Here is a 15,793-nt window from a genome sequence, read left to right as displayed (position 1 = left end):
ATACTCCCACTTTGGGCCCCTTTCCCCAGTGCCATCTAGCTGGCTGGCGGGGTCTTACCAGGCTTAAAATGAGGCCTAGGCCTCAACACTGCCAGCGTGATCACGACACTTCTGGAAGTGACATCACCACACTGGCAATGACGGGGAAGACACTCTGGTATTTGGGCAAAACTCTGTGGTAAAAGCAACTTCTACCACAGAGTTTTTGCACAAATACCAGAGCAGGGTTGCCAGATCCGGGGTGAGAAATACCTGGAGATTTTTGGGTCGGAGCCTGAAGAGGGCAGGATTTGGGCAGAGCAGGGACTTCAATGTCATAGAATCCAATTTCCAAAGCGGCCATTTTCTCCAGGTGAACTGATCGCTGTCGGATGGAGATCAGTTGTAATAGCAGGAGATCTCCAGCTAGTACCTGGAAGTTGGCAGTCCTATACCAGAATGTCTACGTCGTCCGTGATGTGATGATGTCACTTCTGGAAGTGACATCATCACAAAGGCACTGTCGAGGCTTGGGCCTCATTTTAAGCCTGATATGATCCACCCCTCCGGTGGCCGGGGGGGGGGGGACCTGGGAATCCTATCTGTGAGTCACCTGGTGTAATAAAATTAAGTGTTTTAAAGATCCCCCCATCTTCTCCAAAATGATTTTTGTTTATGAGTATGGAGCATTAATTAGGAGTAACTTGATACATCAAATAAACTGGTCTTCCTGCTCAGAGTCTTGGACTCAGAACTTTAGAAATGCTATGTAAAAGTATTATGTTTGCAGGAAAGCAAAGCAAACACAAGAAAATGTTTACAAAACTGAAGTGTGTTGTTAGTACTGCAGTTGCATGACAGTGAAGTATAACCAATCTGTGTAAGCCAATCTTTTTACAGCAGGTGTTGTTGTAAGCATTAACTGTTGTGCTAAAATAGCCCAGATGCAGTAATGGTAAAGTCTGATAATGTTTTCAGAATAATATCAGTGTAGACGTTAAATATACTGCTTATTTCGATTACATGGCTATCTTTGTTTCCTAGAATTGGCTAGACATGATGGAATTGTAATTCCAGAAGGTGTAACAAGCATCAGAAGCCATTTTAAGTATCCTTGCTTCTGACTCTTGCTGGAGAGGAAAAAAGAGAGAGAAAAATGAGTAGTGAAGAAGATCAAAAATGAAGTGCATTTTGACGTACTTTATATGTGTGAAGCATTCATGTCCTTTGAGAATTCAGCTCCAGCAAGAAAGGGCATGAGCCCATCAAAATAATTTGCAGGTGCCGAAAGGGAGGCAGAGGCATAAAAAGAAGGGGAATGATCTTCACGCAGTAAAAGAGAAACACAAAAAGCAAGCTCTATTAAGACATTTAAAAGCCTTCTTAATTCACCACTCAATTACCCTAGTCCTTCAAAGGAATTATTCCACTGAAATCCAGGAAGGAACTCTATAATGCAAGCATTATTTTGAATTTGTTAGTTTAGTGGGAGGAAAATAGACAAAAGGAGCAAGGCATGCTGTACAAATGTGCCTGATTAGCTATATTGGAAACTCCGGGTTTGTTATGTTTTGTTTTTGTAATGACTTAATTATTCACTATATAGGAATACATAACCCAGCAGGGTTTCCGCACAATTTAAATGCTTGATGCTTCCTGGGAAGAACAAAGCATGCATAATGTTATCACCCATGACAGTTTGGCATGAATGTTGTTAGTTACAAGGATGTTATATATTGTAAATATATGAGAATATGTGTAAACTGTCATCCTTGCACTTAAAAAAGAAGAAGAGTTAAATCCTAAAGCACTGATTTCACAATTGAACCCAGACAAAATTATATCTTTTTCTCCTCTGAGGCAAGGGCATCCTGAAGCTGTGGGTTGTTTTCCTCTCCATCTGGGTAGGCAGGACTAAAAACTTTGACTTCCTGTCTCTCTTGGCGGGAAAACAGCCTGCAGGAAGCCAGTTTCTGTCCTGCCTATTCGGGTAGAGCAGGCAACTTCGCACAGCTCTGTGCCTCAGACCCAAATAGATTTAGATTGGATTCTCCCCTAGAGCCTCTTTGTTCTGTTTTTGTCTAGTAAGTCTTCCCTTTGTTTGTACCTGATCCCTTTTCCCTTAAATTAGCCCTTCCTTCCTTTCCCTTCGTTTTTTCCCTCGTCTGAGAGAAAGCAGGGAAGAATTTCCAAAATGGCCGACGCCATTGAAATTAGAGAGGGCGACCTCCTCTCTGAGAAAGATTACCAGAGGGGGCTGGTACAAACCACCCCCTCAGGCGCCGGTTCTCCCAACGGCCGCGAGTGCGGACCATTAGGGAGTTTGATTTGGCCACCTGGCTCCCCGCCTGACGAGCAGCCCTCGGCGAAAACAAAGATCAAAAGGGCGCGAAAAGCCGCACTAATAAGGGCTGCGCTGCACAGAAAGCCAGGCGAAGCACACCCGACTCTTCTCCGACCGCCTGCGCTCCTCCTCACACGGCGACGACTGCGTTCTACCCGACGGGGACGGGTAATTTGGTGGCAGTGGGATTTATCCCGACGGGATATGGCAACCCCCCCTCCAAGCGGCGGCAGGCGGCAATTTTCTTTCCTTGGAAAATGCGGACGAGCTTATTAATTGTGTCCTTCAGCGTCAGTGGCAGGCTTTCCAAGCTTACCAAACACGCCTCCCCCCCCCATCTGGGCAGGTCCTTATGGAGCCCCTCCTGCCCCCTCTAATCAAACCATGAATAACCAAACCATTTCTGTGGCAGAGGAGGGCCAAGGCCCTAGCACCTCTACCAACAATACAGCTACTGCATGGCCCACAAAAGCAGCCATGAAGGCCAATCTGAGTAAGGCCAATTTAGGGGACCCAAGGGAATCACTGACTGAAACCTCAAAATCACCAACCTCCTCTACAGAATATGAAGAGGAGGAAAAAGAGGAGGGCGAATTTGATTCCAATGACGAGCCTCTCCAGAACACAGACCAGCATACTAGGCTGTATAATGGAGAGGACTATCAAACCCTATTGGCCAAGGCCATATTAGCCCTTGACTTTAATGAGGATGTTAAATCCAATGATGAACCAAAATCAAAATTGAAACAGGTTCAAGGAATGTTTTCCTAGACCCCAAACTCACCCCAACTCAGAATTCTTCATGAGGGCGGTTAGAGAAGAGTGGGAAAGCCCCTCTTCCAATAGGCAAGTACCCCCCAATATTAAAAAGCTCTATACCCTCGCCCCGCATGCTATGACTATTCTCAAGGTTCCCCTGGTGGACGCTCCAGTTTTGGATCTGCAGTCGCTGGGCCTGGTTCCAGAGGATGGGGTGGGATCCCTTAGGGATCAACTTGACAGAAAATTAGACCACCTAGCAAGAAAGGCGCATGAGGCCTCGGCCTTAGCAATCCAGGCCAGTGCTACCACCTCCATCTTCGCTAGGGCTTTGTATCTATGGATAAAAAAGTTAGTTCAATTGGTTCCTGAGGACAACCTCAGAGTCCTAGGAGGATTAGAAAGGGTCCAAACTGCCATTACCCTAATGGACGACGCTTCTTTTGACAACATATCATTCGTGACAAGGTCAATGGCCTCGGTCTCTTCGCTTAGACGAGCCCTCTGGCTCAGAGCATGGCCAGCGGATTTTAAGGCCAAGACTACTCTCATGGCCTATCCAGTTAAGGAAGGTCGCTTGTTTGGGGAAAAGCTTGATAGCATCCTAATCGAGACCAAAGATAAAAAACAGGTCCTCCCCATGCAAATTAAGAGGGATCATCGGCCTTCCTCGTACCCTTCCTTTCGTTCCCCAAAGTTTACACCCAGGTTTAGACCGGACTTTCGGAGAGGTTCTTGGGGACAAAACAGAGGTTCATGGAACAACTCTCGGTCCTTTCGAAGGGGAGGGAGATTCCAAAGGCCACAAGGTTCCCAGTCCAGGATGGATAAAGGGGACAAGTTCCAAAAACATAACCCCCAGTGACGCTAGTCACATTCAAGTGGGAGGGAGGCCGCAAGAGTTCACTGCCCGGTGGGCTCTGTCCAATCCGGACAAATGGGTCTCCCAAATCCTGACACACGGATACCTTTTAGAGTTCACCTCCCAACCTTCACAGCGTTTCCTGCGCTCCCCAATCTCATTCAAAAAGGACAAGCATGCCAGAACCCTCGCAGCCATACAGCATCTGATCCAAATCAGGGCCATCGAGCCGGTCCCCGCCCAACAGAAGTGCCAGGGAGTATACTCTATTTTCTTTACCGTCCCAAAGAAGAACGGGGACTGGAGGGCCATCCTTGATCTCAAATACATCAACAAGAGGATGGCTCGCAGACATTTCCGCATGGAAACAGTAAAGTCTATAGTGGAGTCCCTACTCCCTGGTACTTTTATGACGGCGGTGGACCTCACGGAGGCATACCTCCATTTTCCCATTCACCCCTCACACAGGCAATTCCTGTGCTTTGCCTACGGACACAGTCACTATCAGTTCAGGGCCCTCCCCTTCGGGTTGGCCTCGGCCCCGAGGGTATTCACAAAGACCTTGGTGACTGTAATAGCCATTCTCAAACAGGAGGGAGTCCAGGTACACCCGTACCTGGACGACAGCCTGATCTGCGCTCCAACTCCGAGTTTGTCCCATACACACTCCAAGAGCATGGGTACCTCATAAATTTCCGCAAGAGTTCCTTAAAACCGTCCCAGACCATGACCCATTTAGGGGCCAGGATCAATTCACAAACCAACTCCTTATCTCTACCCAAGGAAAGGATAGACAAAATAGTGGCATTAGCCTCTTCCACAGCCAAATCGAAGACTGCCAGACTCATGTCACTAGCGAAACTCATGGGACTGATGGTAGCCTGTATCGCAATAGTTCCGTGGGCACGCTTCCGTTCACGCCCCTTACAGAGGCTCCTACGCCCACACCAGTTAGATATCATTCAAAAGAAGGTCAAGACAATTACCATCACTCTCAAGGTCAGACAAAGTCTACACTGGTGGTCCACTCCATCGAACCTTCGACAGTCGACACAATACACACACGAAGATCCCATTCAGATATTCACAGATGCCAGCCTTTCAGGCTGGGGGGGGGGGCACTCTGGGCGACCAGCTAGCCCAAGGCCACTGGTCACAACAGGAATCGAGACTACATATCAACTTACTGGAGCCGCGGGCTGTAAAGCTGGCTCTCCTGGAGTTCTCAACAACAATCAGAAACCACATGTCCTCATAAGGACAGACAATATATCAACAAAGGCGTACATCAACAAACAGGGCGGCTCTAGGTCATGTTCACTGCACAAGGAGGCCTCGACGATATTCACATGGGCTCAGGCCAACATACCATCAATCCGTGCAGAACGCATAAAGGGCACCCTCAATGTTCGAGCCGACTGGCTAAGCCGCCAGTTCGTGGACGAGGGAGAATAAGTTCTAGACACGAATGTATTTCATCAGATCACAGACATATTTGGCACCCCTTCCGTCGGTTTGTTCACTTCAGAGTCAAACCACAAGGTACCAAGATTTTACTCGAGGTACTTCCACCCAAAGGCAGAGGGAACAGATGCGCTCCTGAGCCCTTGGCCCATGGGACTGCTCTATGCCTTCCCTCCAATTCCAATCCTTCCCAAGGTATTGAGGAAAATCCATCAACAGAGAGCCAGCATAATTGTAATAGCCCCTTATTGGCCTCACAAGCCTTGGTTTGTGACTCTGAAGCGAATTTCGTGCAGGGAACCTTGGCAAATTCCAACAACCAGGGACACTCTTCACCAGGGTCCACTGTTACATCCAGACCCGCAATGGTTTTGTTTGACCGCCTGGCACTTGAAAGGAGGTCCCTCTTAAATCTCGATGAAGTGGTCAACACCATCATAGATGAAATCTCGATGAAGTGGTCAACACCATCATAGAAGCCCGAAGGCCTTACACCCGACGCATATATCACATCTTGGAAGGCCTTCGTAAGATGGGCTAGAAGAAAAAAGATTGACCCACTTCAGCCAGGCATACCAATAATCCTGGAGTTCTTGCAAGAAGGAGTCCGCCTTAAACTTCGCAGCGGGAAGCGGGTTTAGAGGAGCTGTGCCGGTGCCTTGGCCACGCCATCCCCGGATGCCGAAAGATAAGGAATGGGCTGCACATGAAGTTGTGTTACTGTCTTCACAGGTTTGGTGGGTGTCAGCATAAGAGGACTTCTTGCTGGTGGTATCAGGATTGTGGAATGTCCTTCCCTCTTGGCTTTTAGAACAAATGTGACTTGGATCGAAACTGCCACGAGTAGCAGGAGTTGAAGGAGCAGATCTTTGCCTCCCCCTTCCCTTTACTCATTGAAAAGCCTTTACTGAGGATTAGGGTACGCACCTGAACAATATGCCTGATGGCAAAAGGGGGCTGGAGCAAGGAGGGACAATTGGGCAAAGTCCTTGCTTTATATGCCTGAATGTGGGATGTGAATATTATAATAACACCATAAAGAAACATTTTTAATGTTAAACTGTTATTATGCCTTCTTAGCGTCATACTGTGGAGTAGATGTGCTTTGGATCTGTTCGCTGAAACAGTTGTGGGCTTGCTTAATGCTACTATTCATGCCGAGACGCGCAACCATTACAGCCATCTTCTGATTTCTGAGAGAGTGCATTCATGATAGAAGCTCATGAATATAATTTTGATGTTTTTCTTGGTGGTAAAAATATGCATTGTTGAAGTCTGCATCTGCTCTGTTGAATCATAAAAGACAGAAAATTAAAACAGTCAGATTTTTGACCAGACCAAAGGAAAGCCCATTGTTAATGGTAGTATTAATACAGTAGCCTGCTTAGCTACATCAGCAGTAGGGCAGTCCAACATTCCCTGCAAATTTCCATGTCACTTCAGATTTATAAGAATACTAACACTATTGATGTTGAGAATATTAAGATAATATCAAAAATAAGAACAAATTGGCTTTGCAAAGTTACTTTACTTTTACTTTATTACCGTCAAAGACCAGGATAACAATAACAGCAAAAAACAAATATAATAAATAACATCAAAAATAAAATATATAATTAAATTACATTAAATTGTCATTGTAAAATCTAGGGTTCGTCTAAAATCAGGATTGGTATTCATCCTTTGTCTGTTGCTATCACCATAGCATGTCTTATCCTTGTTGCCACAAAACAAAAATTTGCAGCAAGTTTAGTGACTTTTGGATCTTTATCTGAGGAAGATACCTAACATAAAATTCCTTTGAGTGAGCAGGTAGCTTTCTTAATAGAGGTTGGATCAACTCTCTTCAGATGTCACAATAAAACATGCATTATGCTTTGCAGAATTGGCAGTAGTCTGATGAATGGGAAAAAAAGAAAAGCAATATAAAGCATGCTAATTAGATCCTGTAATAATCCTCCAATGAAAATTCTATATTGAAAGAGTCTTAAAGTATAGTCTGCCAACAGGATGTTTCATAGGTGTTCCTTTATTTTCTTCTGAAATGTTCACATGAGCTTTATTTATGATATTGAAATATGACTTGAACTTTTATTTTTTATTTTTAGGCACTGGATGTTGACAGAACTGTGCTTTATAAAATGAAGAAATCTGTAAAAGCAATAAATATATCTGGTTTAGGTATGTATATAGTCTACTATGTGTACAGCTAAAAATTGTGTATTTAAATTTTGAGCCTTTCAAGCATTTATCTGGAAATAGCTGAGAAGGTATAGTATATGTTTCACCTGGTGCATATGGAATGCTGGCTCTTGCTGTGTGCTGGTTTGCAAACCCCCCCAGATGGGCTCCAACACAATAAATAAGCCTATTAGGGGAAAATGACATTGGGTAATTTGTTGAAGAGAACTAGCAGGTGGAGAAAGAGTTGAGCCTCACTCCCTACCCTTGTATTCAGACTTACTCAGCAATCAGAGCCTTATTTGCATTTGCTGAGGTAACGTGTAGCTCTACCCTAGGGTTAAAGGATCACATGTTCGGAGGAACTTCTATCTGAGACCTCAGGAAGCTTGCTGCTAGTCAGAGGAGGCATTATTGGGCTAGAAGTGCCCAGTTCAGACAGGTCATTCCAATTACATAAGGATCAGGCCATGAGCCTTCATGCTGTGCCCTTCTCTTCTTGAGCACTGAAATCTTTTGCCATGAAGTCTGAACCAGGCAAGCTACGGTTAGTGCTAACCAGAATTGTCTCGAAATCATGGTTGGAAATAAGTTTGCAAGCCATGATTTGATTGTCGAGTTATGACATTATGGCACGCTATGTTTAGAGAAAACCAAATAGGAAGAGGAGGGAACATGTACTTCCACTGCACATTTGCAGATCCTCCAAACCCTGCTTTGTAGGATCATCTGACCTGTAAAAGGTCAGTAAACAGTAATATCCAATTATGACCCATAGGAGGAATAGAATATGTTACTTTTAAGATGCAAATAGCGTAACAGTTGGCATGTTTCATTGGTGGTCTCCGCCTTAGGAAGAGGTGGCTTCCTTTGAAGCAGCTAAGTAGAAACTTGGTATAGGGTATAACAGTTTTTAAGTGGAATTATGTATATCTTTGGATACTTTTAAGTTTTCTTTTGGATGTATCTTTTTATGCATGTATATACTTTGGTCTTGTCTAAACCTGGCTTGACATTTTTGATACTGTCTGTCCATTCCCCTAATCTATATGTGATTGGAATACTTGCACATACAACCTTCATTTCTGTGTAGAAGGGCAATTCTCATTAAAATTAATGGAGAAGCTTTTGTTAGCAGGGCACAGGCAAAGAGCTTTGTATACATGTCGAAGTGCCCGCAGCAAAATGCTGTTTGGTATTCCTTCAGAGTCTTCACTCTTCTTTTAAAAAGAACAACTGAAGTAAGGAAGTGTCTCCCCCTGCCACCATTTTTAGCACTTCTGAATTAAGCATATTTTAATAAAATAGTTTGTTTAACAAGGAGCCAATTTTTTTTTCTTTTTGTGTATTCTTGATGGTTACCAAATATTTAGATACTTTGACTTGTACAGCTGACATCTGTTTAAGTACCTTGTGCATGTTTAGTCTTCTGAATCTTTGACTATTTTCTTCTTATCTTTGATTTTTTTAAATTAAATTGTTAAAATGTAAATTCAAAAGTTTGGATGTATTTAAATCTACTTGGAAAATAATTCTTAGGAGATGTTCCTTTTCCTTTTGTGAAAACCTTACTGTAAGCTAATATAATCTTTTTTGAAGCTCATGTGGAAAATGAAGAACAATATACTCAAGCTTTGGAGAAATTTGGAGGCAACTGTGTCTGTAGGGATGATCCAGACTTAGGAACAGCATTTTTAAAATTTGCTGTGTTTACAAAGGAATTGACGGCACTCTTCAAAAACCTGGTAGGACATAATTTATCCTTCTTCAAAAGCGCATTTTACTGAATTGACATGGAATAGTGTAACTTTAGATTTCAATTGGAATACGTTTAATCTTTAACATGTGATCTTATATAAGTCCAGAGCTTTGGTAGACTTTACGGCTTAGCTATCCTACTAAGTTTTGCAGTTAATGACATCTGAGGAACTGCATTAGTGGACATTTCAGCTAACTGTATTAAAAAAAAAACTAACTTGAGTAGCTGCTTCTGAAGCTTAGCTTATAGTACTTGAAATGGGAAATGTGGCTGTCTAGAAACAAATGTGACTATCTCAAGGGACTGTTTCATGTATGTATGCAATGCGTATTGTAAATGGTTGTAAAGACAACTTTTGTTATCCAGCTCTCTTCGGGAGAACCTTCCAGCCTCATATAATTGGTTTCTTTCTAAACCATTTATAACACTAATTGCTGTCCTCTGACTTAACCCTCTCATGGGGCTGGGAATGAAAGAAGGGGAGAGAATGAGCTGTTTTGCCCCTGACTCCATGTTGTATCATAGTACAATATGGATGGTGCTTGTTCTGAAGGTGGAAGAAACACATTACACAATAAAACTGTCCTTCAGTGTTACTACTCTGAAGATGCCTGCCACAGTTGCTGGCGAAACGTCAGGAAAGAAAATTCCAAGACCACGGTTACACAGCCCGGATAACCTACAAGAACCAATGAACTCTGACCGTGAAAGCCTTCGACAATATTTTAAAACAGCAAGAGTCCAGTAGCACCTTAAAGACTAACAAAATTTCTGGCAAGGTATGAACTTTCATGAGCCACAGCTCACTTCTTCATGAAAGCTAATACCTTGCCAGAAATTTTGTTAGTCTTTAAGGTGCTACTGGACTCTTTCTCTTTTCTCCTGCTACAGACAGACTAACACAGCTACCCATCGTAATCTATTACAAAATAAAGTGTCTCAAAAGCCCCTCCCCTTCCAAACATTACAGCAATTAAATAATTTTTTGTCCCTTATGAATGGTAAGGCCTTTTTTCCTGTGTTGCTTTGTTGCCTGTGTGTATTTTAAAACTGTACACTTGTTGCAGAGTGGCTGCTGATGAAGCTGTTTCAAAATGGGCAACAGATGTTCCCAGTGGCTAGCTCCTGACCTCAGTTGGGCTGCCGCATTATGATTATTCTGTTTGGTTTCTGCATGTGAAACTGAAGATTGAAATGCTTTTATTTTTTCCCTTTATTGGAAATCAGATACATTGCCCTTTTATTTTTTGGTGAGAGCTAACTTCTGTGTATTGGGCTGTAGTATTTCCTGGCACTTTTTTTTTTATTAGCAAAGGCCTTTCTAAAATTTCTTTAATTGTTTGCTTTGATATGGATGCATGGAGGCATTTTAAAAAAGCAATTAAACCTTTTGCTTGGCATTCTTCATATGATTCCTTGTCACAGTTGCTGTTCCTTTGGTACTGATCTTTGAACAGAGTAGTGTCAATAGCCTCCAAATCTATTTAGGTCAAATGCGTTATGAAGACAATCCTGGGTATTAGTTCAATGTACTTAATTTCCTTAAGGATATGCAGAGAACTTCACTTAAAGCCAATCAGTTATCTTTTAACAACCTTTAACTATTATGTCATGCTCACAACAGGGTGGGGGAAAGTCTGTCTTTCCTTTTCACACGCACACCGAGGCCAGATGAGAATTAATTCCCCGTGGTTCTGTCCCTCATATTATATTAATACCAGCCACATGGGTAGGAGCTGAGAGGAGCTGCCCTCAGATACTTTATGTGGAGCTCATTTTCTCAAGATGGGGGCTCACATATGTGTTTGGAGCATAGAGTGGTGTACTGAGCCTGTAATAGAATATACAGTCATTTCCTTACCTTAGACTGGAGAAAGTTCCTCCAGCTTAAGCGGCTCTTCTGTTGGAGGAAGAGCCTGCTTAGGCTGAAGGGAGACTTCAGACTTAGTTTAGTAGACTGACCGATATCTGTGGGTGATGAATAAGAAGTATATTCCAAGTGGTTCATCAGGAACTTGGCAGTAGGAAAAGCTTGAAAAAGGCTGATTTACTTTTATGTTGTTTTGGATCTAGTATCTCTCTCTTCCCCCCCCCCCCCCACCAAACCTTGCCTTAGCGACAAAACTGCTCGTTTGGATTGATGTTCGTTGCCTGCTGATGGTAATTGGGCCGCTGGAATGTGTGTTGCTTAGACACCTGTTTCATTTCTCTGGTGCTTATATAATTATAGAAACAGAAGCTAGTTAAGCAAAGGATGTTTTCATGGTAGGACAAGGTGGGTTGATTACATTTATGAATGACGTTGCGGACACCTTGTGTCGCTTTCAGGAGAGGTTCCGGGTGCTTCCCCCAAATGCAAACCAACACCCATACCCCAGAGGAATGAACACATGAAGCTGCCTTATACTGAATCAGACTCTTGGTCCATCAAAGTCAGTATTGTCTACTCAGACTGGCAGTGGCTCTCCAGGGTCTCAGGTGGAGGTCTTTCACATCACCTAGTTGCCTTGTCCCTTTAACTGGAGGCAGCTTCATGTGTTCATGTTCATGACTTAATAAGGGCCATGGATGAGGACTTATGGTTTATTGTTTCCTGCCTTCTGGCACGTGGCTCTTCCAGTTGAAGTTGCTGGAACAGTGTGAACGGCATGAGGCCGTCTAGACAAGGTGGACATTACGAGATGGAAAGTGACTGAGGTGACCGGGCAGCTTGTAGAGGCCTTGGGTGGATCCATCGTATGGCATTTGAACATTTCTTTCGGACAAGAGGCCCTCTTCTGGGTGGACCTTCTGACATGCACCTTTCCAAGTTGGGGCAGGATGTGTGACTTCACGCCATTTTCAACACCCTGCTTTTTGGGTTACGGTCATAGGAACTTTGGTGGGAGAGGGGTGGTTGCCCATCTCTTGTGGCAGTTTGGGCATCGAGCTTGATGCAATTTTGGAGGTAGGCTGAGCCTATGTGCCTGCCTTCCTTGTTCTTGGTACCCCCATAATGGATCTTGGGGGTAGGGGCTATTTGGTTTATGCCCAGCTCGGGGGAAACTGCATAAATATAATCAATATACCGTTTAATAATACCGTTTAATGTGTCATGTTAATACTATGCCATGCTTCAGTTCTTTCTGGTAGTTCCAAACTTCTACAATCCTAATGTATTGGCTACTGAATTTCCCATTTTGTTGATTGTACTGACCCAACTATATGTAATTCGCCTTGAGTCCCTGTGGAAAAGGTGGGCTATAAATAACGTAAATAAAAAAAAAAAAAAAAAAAAAGCTGTGGCCTGTTTTCCCCCCAGTCAAGGTGTCTGGTTATTCTCCTCGTCTCCCTTGCCCCTTCCCTTTCCCCTAGGATTGCAACTGTAAACCTTTTAATCGTGACTTGTAAGCCTCCTTGAGCCATGAAGAAAGGTGGGATATAAATATTTAAATAAAATTTAATTAATAAATAAATGACACAGTGCGCCTCCCTGAAATCACACTTTTCTTTCAGCTTAGGTTATCAAGGACTTCAACCAAACACCCACCACAGACAAATAGTAGCATTAGCATCTGTTTTCTCACATACACCAGAGGTTTTCCTAGTTCTAGACATCCAGCTGTGAAGCACCTCGTGGAAGGAACCACGCTTATGCAGCCTCTGATGGTTCACAGCTTTCCAACATGAAGATGGCACTTCATCTTCCAGGCACTGACCCAGCCTCCTTTTGAGCCTTTTGAGGGGATCTCTGTCTATCTCAGATTTCTCACTCCCAATGTTCTCGACTTATTTATTGTCACCTTCAAAGTAAGTCCAGAGTTCCATTCTAGAGGCAGATTTTCATTTGTATAGCAAATATATTCCACCATCTGTTACCTACATGCCTATCGTTTGTGCTGAGTTAAAATTTAACTTGATAACACACCCACACCTTGAATACTGCACCTCAAAAATAACGCCGCAAGCCATTCCGAGCTACTTCCACATATTTAGGAAGATCATACCTCCCCCACTTGATTTTCACTGCATATGTGGAAAGTGGTGTCTTTACCTCTTGGGGAGCAAAGCAGGGAGTATGGAACATGAGGGCTTCCTGGTGAGCCTGTTTTTACTGAATCAGACATGCAGCAATGACTGCACTTTATAGTGACAATCCTAAGCCTGTTCTTTAAAGTTCATAGTTCATATCTCTTGACTTGTTCGTTCCTCAAGGTTTGGGTGTTGCTAGATCTGTTGGATGAAGTAATGGAGCCTGGGTGTGAAAATGTTTAAAACATACCTGTATTATTTGTTGTAGATCCAGAATATGAACAACATAATAACCTTTCCACTGGACAGTTTGCTGAAGGGAGATCTAAAAGGAGTTAAAGGGGTATGTGTGTGTGTCTTAAAAAATTTGATCATTATGATCACTGTTATGAGTTCATTTTGAGTTTAGTTGTAGAAAAACATGTACTCCCTCCCATGGTGACAAGGTTTTTTTTTTTGGGGGGGGGCTGCAACAGGCTGCAGTGGGCTGCAGCAGGAGAAGGGAGGTGGATAAGTTCTGTTCCTCTGTTTGGGCTCTACCCGTGCTACCTATGTTCTTTACCCCCAGGGGTGTCGAACTCATTTGTTACAAAGGCTGGATATGGCATAAATGGCACTTGGTCAGGCCGGGCTGTGTATACCATAAAATTTAATACCAGGTACCGGAGATACAAACTTTATAGAAGACACAGGCAAAGCCAATTCATTATATTATTTTGTACGTTATTTTTTACTTAAAATACAAACATGCTTAACACAATAACACTCTTACATAATCTTTTTAAATTTAAGTCTTTGATCATTGACACCTCAAGACTGGGGGCGGGTGGCTGGCTCGCGGGCCGGATCTGGCCCCTGGGCCTTATATTTGACACCCCTGCCCTAGACCTTTACCAACATTGATCTGGGGTGATTAGAAGAACAGAATGTCTCAATCATTGGGTCATCTTTTTATTTTCACAGGACCTGAAGAAACCATTTGATAAAGCTTGGAAAGACTATGAAACAAAAGTGTATGTATTTTCTTTTATTATACAATTAAAGCCTCAGAAAGGAGTTACTTGGATCCTTTTCTGTACAAGCAGAGGAGTGTCCATGGAAGGGAACTTTTTGACCTCCCCCTCCAACTGCAGTCTGCCAGGCCTCTTGAAATTCTTCCCCTGGGAGTCAGTGGACTGGGAACCACAGCTGGGGGGGAAGGGTGAAGTGAGGGTCTGTAGGAGGGAGGCACTGGTGAAACTCACTCCATCCATCCTCTGCTGGCATCAGTGGAAAACATAGGAGTTAAACCATGATTTGGAATTTGCTTTTGCTGCAACAAACTTGGCTACTACCCCTCTGGAAGTAATTTGGGATTGCTAATTTGGGATTGCTAAGGCACACTTACTGAATTTATTGGGACCTGGGAAAACATAGGGCTTTTTCTCATGTTCAACTTACTCCTGATTTTCTTGGCAGTTGAACCATAAGCATTGGAATCAGTTTGGGTACGGTTCTTCCACATGTCTGTCCTCACTCTGCATTTTCACAGTTGTGGAGTCTTCCACACATGCCTTAAATACTTAGGATTTTCAAGGGAGGGTGCTGTCGTCACTGGTGACATGATAACACCCAGCCCCTTTTATGTCTTGTGTTATCATGGCTTTGTGGTTGTTTTTTTTAAGGCACAACAATTCTGATATGTCGATATACTTCTGTAATGGACCATCAAGCAGGTTCTTTGAACTCTCATTAAAAAAAATCTATTCTCGCTCTGGGAGAGGAGGCCATCTTAAGAGTGGGTGTTTCCTCTTCCTCTTGTTCCGGGAGGCAGGACCTAAAACTTTAACTGCCTATCCCTGGAGGGAACGCCCCCGCCCTTTTCAGTCTTGTTCCTGCCTCGTCCGGGAGAGCAGTGTAATCACGGCTCTCTTCCTTGAGCTATTCTAAAATCCTTATTTCTAATTTCTATCTAATTCTATTCTATATTCTAACCTATAAAAAAATAAAAACCTTTTCTTGTTTTCTGCCTTTATCTGTCTTTGAGGCTAGGTACAGAACAGTTTTTGCTTCTTCCTGCCAAAACAAAATGGCGATCGGACAATTATATTTCTGAGGGGATTTGGTCCCAGAATTACTCCAGGCTATGCCGGTTGCCTTCAAACAGTCACTCTGATGACTCAAAAGGCAAATTAAAGAAATCAAGCAACAAGTGCAAGAGAGGCTCCTCTCATCAAGGTAGTGCTAAACGCCTCCTCTCCGCCGCTTGCGCCCGCGCGTCAGCGGCAAAACCCAAAGGAAAGGACAAGGGCTCTGCAGCCGGGAACAGCCGGGGAAAAACAATGGCTTCAGCCGCTATCCCCTCCACAAGCGGACGATCCGCAGATCAGGCTGTTGGCGTCTCGCCATCCAAAAATCCCGTGCTGGCCATGTCTGAAACTGGTAATGTACTCCC

General features: G+C 43.5%; 1 protein-coding gene across 2 annotated transcripts in view; it reads left to right on the top strand.

Moving 5' to 3' along the window:
* Positions 1-15,793, top strand: part of ASAP2 (ArfGAP with SH3 domain, ankyrin repeat and PH domain 2) — a 107,873-nt gene that overhangs the window by 31,215 nt on the left and 60,865 nt on the right. For both annotated transcript variants that reach the window (XM_056856097.1, XM_056856096.1), the window contains exons 2-5: positions 7,517-7,589; positions 9,189-9,334; positions 13,628-13,702; positions 14,323-14,372. In XM_056856097.1, coding sequence (XP_056712075.1) covers positions 7,517-7,589; positions 9,189-9,334; positions 13,628-13,702; positions 14,323-14,372 — 344 coding nt within the window. The remainder of the gene's footprint in view (positions 1-7,516; positions 7,590-9,188; positions 9,335-13,627; positions 13,703-14,322; positions 14,373-15,793) is intronic.

Source organism: Euleptes europaea, chromosome 10, assembly GCF_029931775.1.
Source record: "Euleptes europaea isolate rEulEur1 chromosome 10, rEulEur1.hap1, whole genome shotgun sequence".
In the NCBI taxonomy this organism is placed as follows: domain Eukaryota; kingdom Metazoa; phylum Chordata; class Lepidosauria; order Squamata; family Sphaerodactylidae; genus Euleptes; species Euleptes europaea.
This window is presented reverse-complemented; position numbering and strand designations above follow the sequence as displayed.